This window comes from Melospiza georgiana, chromosome 2, assembly GCF_028018845.1.
Source record: "Melospiza georgiana isolate bMelGeo1 chromosome 2, bMelGeo1.pri, whole genome shotgun sequence".
In the NCBI taxonomy this organism is placed as follows: Eukaryota; Metazoa; Chordata; class Aves; order Passeriformes; family Passerellidae; genus Melospiza; species Melospiza georgiana.
In genome coordinates, this window is record NC_080431.1 from 119,489,357 (window position 1) to 119,499,544 (window position 10,188).

At 51.5% G+C, this 10,188-nt stretch overlaps 1 protein-coding gene across 1 annotated transcript; it reads right to left on the bottom strand.

The window, feature by feature from the left end:
* Positions 1–303: 303 nt before the first annotated feature.
* On the bottom strand, positions 304–9,470 carry SMIM11 (small integral membrane protein 11). Its single transcript, XM_058019225.1, has 5 exons — positions 9,391–9,470; positions 7,545–7,606; positions 4,055–4,143; positions 1,905–2,084; positions 304–470 (listed from the first exon to the last, which is right to left on the bottom strand). The coding sequence occupies exons 3-4, from the start codon at positions 4,073–4,075 to the stop codon at positions 1,917–1,919; spliced, it is 189 nt and encodes a 62-aa protein (XP_057875208.1). The 5' UTR covers positions 4,076–4,143; positions 7,545–7,606; positions 9,391–9,470; the 3' UTR covers positions 304–470; positions 1,905–1,916.
* Positions 9,471–10,188: the final 718 nt, after the last annotated feature.

Below are 10,188 nucleotides of genomic sequence, written 5' to 3' on the forward strand. Positions count from 1 at the left end.
ATTCCTGCCATGAGACCCCTCCTGTGATCCCCATGGGCCCAAGGAAGTGCTGGATGCACCAGGAGCCTGGAGCTGCTCCTCTGCTGGGATTGCCCTCCTGATTCCAGGCAGGCCCCACAGCCTGGCCCCTGCAGGAAGCAGCTGCAAATCTGCACTGAGCCCTCTCCCTGAGCCTTGGAGCCTCCAGGATGCATCCAGAGCATTTTTCTCCTCCATTTTTCCCTTCTCCTCTTCCACCCCAGCCACCTCCTTGCAGCTGATCCTCCCCTGCAGCTCCAACCCTTTGAGGAAGCAGCACCCACGTTTATTTTTTAAACAAAGACTTTTTTTTTTTTTTATTGCATAAATAGAGGCTCAGCTGCTTTGTACATATAAAAACAGAGATAATTGAAGTGTCACTCTGAGGTTACCCCATCCTTCTTTTCCAGGAAGGCTTCATCCTGCTGGGAGGGGAATCCAACACCAGGAACCTGCAGGGTGGGGACAGAGCAGTGAGAAGAGCAGGGACAGGAGCTCCTGTGTTCACAGAGCACCCCTGGAGCTGGGAACAGCTCCACGGGGGAATTCCTCCCTCTGAACCCCAGAGTTCAGCAAGGACAGGGCACCTCTGGGGACCGGGAAGGGAATTTCTGTGGAACCAGAGAGGTTTTAACACCAAGGGTGGCGTCACCTGCTGGGCACTGAGGGTTGGTGGGATGATCCTGGAGCTGTGGGGTTTGCCAAACAGAATTCCCTGGGATAAAACTGCACAGAACCCCAGAATGCAGGGCTGGTTTGGGTTAGAGGGATCTTAAAGCTCATCCCATCCACGGGCAGGGACATTGCCCACTGTCCCAGGCTGCTCCCAGCCCTGCACAACCTTTCCTTTGCCAGGGAAGTGCCCAAAATCTGCCCCAAAGCCAAGTCCTGAACCTGCTGGAAGCATGAAAAACCCCTTTGGTTTTGCTGGGTTTTTTTTTGTTTTGTTTTGTTTTTGGGTTTTTTGTGTGTAAATAGGAAAATCTTTGTTCCCGTGGTTATTCCCAGGGCCTCATTTCTAGGCACCATTCCCAATCCTTGGGAATAAAGGGAATAAAAGAGTGGCTGGGTGGAAATAAAATTGAGGAAAGATTTGAAGTGTCTTTAGATGGGAGGGGATGACCTCAGAAAGGGAAATAAGATTTTATTTCAATAAAGAACAACATGACATCAAACTCCCACTGAGCTTCCAAAGGGCAGGCAGGAATAGAATTCCCATTTTGCTGCAGAACAGGGAGAAGTGAAGCAAACTGCTCCAAAAATGACAAGCAAGGCAGGGAATAGAATCCAAGCAGCAGGCAGGACTCACTCTGCTCATGGATCTGCTCCAAGAATGCAGGGATTGCTTCAGCCTTGGAAACAGAGGGGAGGAACTCGGGAATTTCAGAATGAAAATCCCAAATTTAGGGGATTTTGTCATGTTCATTTTGCTCTTTCAAGCAGAAAAATGTGCATTTTTCCCAGGGAATTCTACATGGTGGATGTTCCAGGGCAGAACCTGTCCCTTTGGGAATTCCAGGTGTGGGATTTGCCCTTTCCAGCTAAACCCTCCCCGAGCTGCAATGATTTCACTCCTCTAGAAATGGGCTGATTATTTATTTTCTCTCTTTATTTTGTGCCTTCAAGCCCAGAGCTCTGATTGCAGCATCCTGCCTGCCTGCTCCCCTGCAGTTCTTCCCAATTTATCCCTCTCTTTGTGCACCAGGCAGATAAAACCAGAGAGGGAACACTGTGCTCAAACATCCTCAAACAGGACAGTGGCTCACGCAAGTCCCACAGAAAATGGGACAGCAAATCCCTGAAACATCCCAAGAGCTCATTTTGGGATCCAAATCCAACTCAATCCCACTGGGATTAACAATGTCCAAGCCCAATCAATCCCACACCTGAGGCACTCTTCACTCATCCTTCTTCTCTGCTTCTGCTTTCAGTTTCTCCTCACGTTCCCTCTTCAGTTTCTCCTCAATTTTCTTGCTCTGGTACATTTTGACTCCAGCAAAGGCCAAGCAAAGGATCAATGTTTTAGCTGCCAAAATGTACATCAGCAGTGGGAAGTTCTCCAGAGCCTGCAATGCCAAAGAATCTGTTTAGGCACTTCTGGAACACTTGGACAATTAAAATTTAATTTATAGGGATGCTCTGTTATCTTCCATTCCAATATTAATGCTCCTCTCTCACCGTGGTTTTTTATTTGTGTGAGAAATTAAACCAGGCAGAGCAACAAAGCAAAAAAACAAAACCCATTTCCCTCAAGTCCTGAACTCCTTTTGCTCATTTTCCAGCAATATTTGCACCATCTGGAGCTGGAAAAAGGGAAAAGCTGGGTATTTTAGGGAAATTGTGCAAGTGGAAAAGCTGCTGAAGAATCCTCACAGGTGAAGGATCCCTGGGGATCAGCTCTCAGATGGGATCCCCAAAAACATCCCAGGAAATCTCAACTCACAGCAATTCTGCAATGAACCTGCTGAGAAATGGAAGGGGCAGATAAATGACCTGAAACTGGGAGAAAAGGGAAAAATCCAAGGATTGCTGAATGGCTGGAGCTGCACAGACTGTTCCAATGCTATAAAAATATAAACTTGGAGAGGAAAATGCAATAGAGATGGGTGGTGGGCACGGAGCAGCCCCCCAGGGATGGGGTGGGGTCGCTGGGGTCTGCACTGGGTGATCCCTGTGGTCCCTTCCCAGCAGGATATTCCAAGGTTCTGTGCTAAATCTGAACCTGGAATTCCCCCTGCTCCCTCAGGAGCTCCCAGAGCTGTCAGGACACACCAAAGCTCTGAACTGAGGCCAGGCCTTGTGTCCCTGCACCAGCAGGGAGCTTGGAAAACAGCACCAGGCTCTGTCCGTGTCCCCACAAGCACAGAGGCAGCAGCTCTGCCTCACCAGGGCAGGGGGAAAGTTTGATTTAATGAGCTCAAATTGTTAATGACAGAGTCCTGGAATGGTTTGGGCTGGAAGGGATTTCAGAGTTCATCCAGATCCATGGCAGGGACACCTCCCACTGTCCCCAGTGTCCAGCCTGGCCTTGGGCACTCCAGGGATCCAGGGATGGAATTCCATGCCAGCCCTGCCCACCCTGCCAGGGAACAATTTCTTCCCAATATCTGATCTGAACCTGCAAAATATTCAGTGTGAAGCCATTCCCTGTGTGCTGTCCCTGCATCCCCTGGCAATTGTCTCTCTCCAGCTTTCCTGGGGCTCCTCCAGGCCCTGCAAGGCCACCCTGAGCTCAGCCCAAAGCTTCTCCTGTGCAGGTGAACAATGCCAGCTGTGCCAGCCTTTCCTGCCAGCAGAGCTGCTCCATCCCTCTGCCCATCCTGGAGCCTCCATGGACTTGTTCCAACAGCTCCATGCAGGAGGAACCTGCTCCAACCCTGACACAATGACCCCAAAACCCCAAAAACACAGTGGAAGAAATTCCCCTCCAGTAACAAAAGCAGCTGAGGGAAGAGCAGCCAGAGAAAAACCTGGGAAGAGGAAAGGCAGGAGCAGCAGGGCTGAGCAGAGCTCAGGTCTAAAATGGGCAAGGAAGGACAAGAAGAAACCCCCAAATCCCCTGTCCCTGAGAGGGTGGGGGTTAAACAACCCTGCCCTGGGAAAGGAACCATCAGATCCCCCCCAGACCATGGAAGGAGCAGCAATCCCTGATTTGGGAATCCTCTCCTGGAAAAGGAACCATCAGATCCCACCCAGCCCATGGAAGGAGCAGCAATCCCTGATTTGGGAACCCTCCCATGGAAAAGGAACCATCAGATCCCACCCAGACCATGGAAAGAGCAGCAATCCCTGATTTGGGAACCCTCCCATGGAAAAGGAACCATCAGATCCCACCCAGACCATGGAAGGAGCAGCAATCCCTGATTTGGGAATCCTCTCCTGGGAAAGGAACCATCAGATCCCACCCAACACATGGAAAGAGCAGCAATCCCTGATTTGGGAACCCTCCCATGGGAAAAGGAACCATCAGATCCCACCCAGACCATGGAAAGAGCAGCAATCCCTGCTTTGCTGTGGGAACCTGCCCCAGGCTCACCTTCCAGTTGAAGGCCACCATCTCAGCTGTGGGCAGCCCCAGGACTGGGGGGGTCACACTCCTGGAGGCACAGGGCAGGGCAGAAGCATCTTGGAGACACAGAAAACAAAGCAGATTTAACTCTTGGAGAAATGGAAATAAAAGCAGAATTAACTCTTGGAGAAATGGGAAATAAAAGCAGAATTAACTCTTGGAGAAATGGAAATAAAAGCAGAATGAACTCTTGCAGAAATGGGAAACAAAGCAGATTTAACTCTTGGAGAAATGGGAAACAAAGCAGAATGAACTCTTGGAGAAATGGGAAATAAAAGCAGAATGAACTCTTGGAGAAATGGAAATAAAAGCAGAATTAACTCTTGCAGAAATGAAAAACAAAGCAGAATTAACTCTTGCAGAAATGGAAAAAAAACAAAGCAGAATGAACTCTTGGAGAAATGGGAAATAAAGCAGAATGAACTCTTGGAGAAATGGAAAATAAAGTAGAATTAACTCTTGCAGAAATGAAAAAAAACAAAGCAGAATGAACTCTTGGAGAAATAAAAACCAAAGCAGAATTAACTCTTGGAGAAATGGGAAATAAAAGGAGAATGAACTCTTGGAGAAATAAAAACCAAAGCAGAATTAACTCTTGGAGAAATGGAAATAAAAGCAGAATTAACTCTTGGAGAAATGGGAAATAAAAGCAGAATTAACTCTTGGAGAAATGAAAACCAAAGCAGAATGAACTCCTGGAGAAACAGAAAGGGAAGGAGAATCAGGCAAGCTGCAGATCCCCCCCTGCCTGGGAGGGCTCATCCCCAGCAGTGCCAGCGAGCTCAGGGCCAGGGCAGTGACAGCCCAGGGCAGGTGCTGGGCTGCAATTGCACACCCTGGCAGTGCCCGTGCAGAACATGGGAGCAGGGCTGGGTGTGCTGCCCCTGCTGACTCAGGGACACTCAGGAGCTGCCCCGGGGCTCCCCTGAGGGTTCCCAAGCCCACCCGCTCTGTTTGGAGCCTGAACATCGAATGAATCCTCTAACTTCTCAATCCCCTGTGATTGATAAATTGAATTCTCCACACTAACAGTTTACAAATATAGAGGTGAGCAAAGCAAGCAGTCCCTGGAGCCCTGAGTGCTCACCACCAAGCACTGCAGAGCTGAACTGCTGGGCTGGAAAGGCTGCAGCACACACAGCACTGCCCTGGGCTCTCTGCTCAGCTGCTGGAATCCAAATTAACCCCTGGAGGCCTTTTCTGTCCATGGAGCAAGAGTGGCAAAGCAGGAGAGAACACTCCAGCACCGTGAAAAGCTGGGCTGAATCAACCAGCACCACAGCAGAGAGCAGCTGCTGAGCTCCCTGCAGAAATTAAATGTGCTTGCAGCTCAGTTTCTGGGGAGATTTTCTAATTTCTCCAGCCAGAGCACCCTCTCTTCTCCTTTTCTCCTTTTCCCTCTCACTGTGCTGAGACCCCTCTGGAAACATTCACACTCCTCCAGAGTGACCAAGCCCCAGCTGTACCAATGCCCTGGAGTGGCAGCCACCAGCAAATCCCTGTCCATCAGTTCCTGTGCTGATCCTGTTGTGCAGCTCCTTCTCCTGCTGAGGAAATGTCAGGGTGGCTGTGAGCAGCCACTGCTGTCACACCTCCAAGGGAACGTGTCTTCACTTCATGGAACCATGGAATGGTCTGGCTTGGAAGGACCTTGGGGATCCTCCCCTGCCATGGCAGGGACACCTCCCACTGTCCCCAGTGCCCAGCCTGGCCTTGGGCACTGCCAGGGATGGATTCCATGCCAGCCCTGCCCACCCTGCCAGGGAACAATTCCTCATGGCCAGGATCCCACCCAGCCCTGCCCTCCTTCAGCTTGAGGCCATTCCCTGGGTGCTGTCCCTGCATCCCTTGCCCAAAGTCTCCTTCCATGTTTGCTGCAATCCCAGGAAGTTTCCCAGAGCTGCCACCTGTGCTGCTCTGTCCCCACAGTGTCCTGTGCAGTGGGAATGTCACTGCTCCCTCCAATGCAGGCTGCATTCCCACATCCCACCACCCTCCCCTGGCTTTTCCAGCCCCCTCTGATCCCAGCCCTTATGAAGTCCAGTGGAAACCTCAGGACTGATAAAAAGCAGCACGGGGCAGGGAGAACAAAGTGGGAAGAGGGGAGAAAGTGGGGAAAGGGGAGGATTTGAAAGCCCAGGGCCAGGTTGGACACTGGGGCTGGGAGCAGCCTGGGATTAGTGCAAGGTGCCCCTGCCCATGGATGGGCTTTGAAATCCCTTCCAATCCAAACCTTTCCAGGATTCCCTTCACACTTAAAAACCACCACTTGTGAGCACTGAGGTCACCAGTGCAAGAGCACAAAGAGCCCCAACGCTGCTTTTTCCAGGCTGGGATATCTTAAATCAACAGCTGGAATGGAGTGTTTGCCCTTCCTGAGGAGATAAGGCACAGAAAGGAGCAGGGCACACATCCACAGGCAGGCATTGTTCCCTGCCCAGGGAAATGCCAGGGCTGGGCCCCACACAAGGGCACTGCTCCATCCATCCATCCATCCATCCATCCATCCATCCATCCATCCATCCATCCATCCATCCATCCATCCATCCATCCATCCATCCCTCAGCTGCTCCTTGGGCAGGGACAGCAGCAGCAGGGACAGGATTGCCTGGCAGCTGCTCCAGAGCTGGGATCAAACAGCCCCAGGCTGGCAGGATTCCCTGGCACTGCACTGCCAGGCACCCTCTGAGGTTTTATGCAGCCCCACATTTCTCCTCACAGAGAAAAGCAAGGCACAACTCTTCCCAAGAATATTTCTGGGTTTCACATTGCCTGAACCTCAGAGAAAGGAAAAACAATTCTCATATCATTTGCTGTGCTTGTGTTTGTGCAAAAGCAGAATGAAATATGGAGATTGTTTACCCACAGTGATGGGGTTTGGTTTCCTTGGCCTGTCAGGGGGCAGGTGTGTGTGTGTGTGTGTGTGTGTGTGTGTGTGAACTGTTGGGTGACAGTCACAGATTCTGGGCAGTGTGTGCAGGGTCGGGTGCTTGGCAGATTCAGTTTTACATGTACAGAATAATATATAATAATAAAAAAACAAAATAATAAAATATAATGATGATGATGATAATAACAAATTATATTATATTATATTATATTATATTATATTATATTATATTATATTATATTATATTATATTATATTATATTATATTATATTTACTTTTATACTTATTATTGTTAATATAATATAATATAATATAATATAATATAATATAATATAATATAATATAATATAATATAATATAATATAATATAATATAATATAATATAACTCACCAAGGCCAGGCTGGATGGGGCTCTGGAGGTGTCCCTGCTCATGGCAGGCTTGGAATGACATGATCTTTAAGGTCCCTTCCAACCCACACCTGATTCTGATTCTGATTTTGGATCAGCTCAAGGTTCCAACTCAAGCAACATCAAAACAATTGAAAAAACCATCAAGATCTTCATACCTGATGAAGCAGAAATTAAAATATGAGTGACTCCTCTGGCAGCTCCTCACATACTCCAAACTCTGGAAAACAGGAACAAAGCAGATGGGATGTTTCATTCACATTGGCTGGATTAAAATCAAACCAAACCCAGAAATGCCAGGGGCACATCTGACTCTCCCACCATGGCATCACAAAGATGATCCCAAAACTGGAGCCCCTCTGCTCTGGAAAGAGGCTGGAGAACTGGGATTGTCCAGCCTGGAGAAGGGACAATTCCAGGGAGACCTTAGAGCCCCTTCCAGTGCTGAAAAGGAGTGAGAGGGACTTTTTACATGGGCAGAGAGTGCCAAGACAAGGGGCAATGGTTTTAGACTGCCAGAGGGCAGGGATGGATGGGATATTGGGAATTAGGAAGGGTGGGCAGACAATTCCCTGGATCCCAGCCCAGCTCTGTCCTGGGCTGGAGCAGAAGGAAGGGACTGGGGAACAAGGAGAGAGGTGGAAAGCAAGAAAAGGAGGGGGTGGAGAGCAAGGAAAGGGGCTGGAGAGCAAGGAAGGGTGGGCTGTAGAGAAAGGAGGGATACTGGAGAACAAGGAATGGGGGCTGGAGAGAAGGGAGGGATACTGGAGAACAAGAAATGGGGGCTGGAGAGAAAGGAGGGATACTGGAGAACAAGGAATGGGGGCTGGAGAGAAAGGAGGGATACTGGAGAACAAGGAATGGGGGCTGGAGAGAAGGGAGGGATACTGGAGAACAAGGAATGGGGGCTGGAGAGAAGGGAGGGATACTGGAGAACAAGGAATGGGTGCTGGAGAGAAAGGAGGGATACTGGAGAACAAGGAATGGGGGCTGGAGAGAAGGGAGGGATACTGGAGAACAAGGAATGGGGGCTGGAGAGAAGGGAGGGATACTGGAGAACAAGGAATGGGGGCTGGAGAGAAAGGAGGGATACTGGAGAACAAGGAATGGGTGCTGGAGAGAAGGGAGGGATACTGGAGAACAAGGAATGGGGGCTGGAGAACAAGGAATGGGGGCTGGAGAACAAGGAATGGGGGCTGGACAGTAAGGGGAGAATAAGGAGTTGGGGCTGAAGAGAAAGGAGGAGGTACTGGAGAACCTCCATGGGGGCTGGAGAATAAGGAGGGGGAAAGGCAGGGAGCGGAGAACAAGAATGGAGGGCCTGGAGAGGAAGGAAGGCGATGGAGAACCAGAAAAGGGGGCTGGTGAACAAGGAGAGAAAGGTGGATATCAAGTAAGGGGGGCTGGAGAGCAAGGAAGGGGGGGCTGGAGAACAAGAAATGGGGGCTGCAGAGTAAGGGGAGAATAAGGAGGGGGAGGCTGAGGGGAAAGGCAAGGAGTGGAGAACAAGAATAGAGGGCCTGGAAAGGAAGAAAAGTGATGGAATACTAGGAAAGGGGGCTGGTGAACAAGGAGGGAAAGGCGAATATCAAGTAACGGGGCTGGAGAGCAAGGAGGAGGCTGGAGAACAACGGAACAAGGGGACTGAGAGCAAGGGCGGCTGGAGGGCAAAGAGGGGCTGGAGATGGAGGAAAGCGGGGTGAGCAACACGGAAGGGACTGGAGAGAGGAAAGGGAGGGTGGATTAGACAGGAGGGGGGTCGTAGGGAAAGGACGAGGCCTGGAGGGCAAGGAGGCGGGGGAGAAGGGACAGAGGAAGGCCGGGGAGGGCAGGGCAGACAGCGGGCCCGGCCCCGCGGAGCGGCCGAGGCTGCGGGGAGCGGAGCGCTCGGGGCCGGCGGCAATGCGGGCCGGGGTCTGCCGGAGCCCCGCGGGGCCGTGAGGGGAGAGAAAGGAAGAAGAAGGCGAAGGAAGGAAGAAAGGAAGGGGCCCAGGCCGGTCCTACCTGCGGGCGGCCATGGCAGCGGGGGCGGCGCTCCCTCACGGAGCTCCCGGCAGCGGCAGCGCCGGGCCCGGCCGGGGCCGCTCCGCCCGCTCGGCTGCCGCGCTGGGCATGGCGGGGCCTCGCTTTTCTCCCTCAGATTTAACAGTTCTGCCATAAAACAGCTCCGGCAGGGACCGCGGAGAAGTCCCGGAGACCCCCGTGCCCCCATCTGGGGATTGGGATATGGTTGGGATTGGGATTGTGCCCCTCAGGTGATTTCCCAGCTGCAGAGCTGCCCCAGCGCAGGGAGGAGCTGGAGCTGCTGCAGAGCCCAGAGGAGGCTCCAGGATGGGCAGAGGGATGGAGCAGCTCTGCTGGCAGGAAAGGCTGGCACAGCTGGCATTGTTCACCTGCACAGGAGAAGCTTTGGGCTGAGCTCAGGGTGTGGCCTTGCAGGGCCTGGAGGAGCCCCAGGAAAGCTGGAGAGAGACAATTGCCAGGGGATGCAGGGACAGCACACAGGGAATGGCCTCAAAGTGAAAAATTACAAGTTTAGGTCAGATATTAGGAAAAATTTCCTCCCGGGAGGTTGGACAGGCCTTGGCACAGGGTGTCCCTGCATCCCTGGCAGTGCCCAAGGCCAGGCTGGACGCTGGAGCTTGGAGAAGCCTGGATATCTTCCACTGTCCCAGACTGCTCCAAGCCCTGTCCAGCCTGGCCTTAAACATTTGCAGGAATGTGGAGTGCACGTCCTCTCTGTGGGCAGCTTGTGTCAGGGCCTCACCACCCTCACACTAAAGAATTTCTTCCTAACATCTG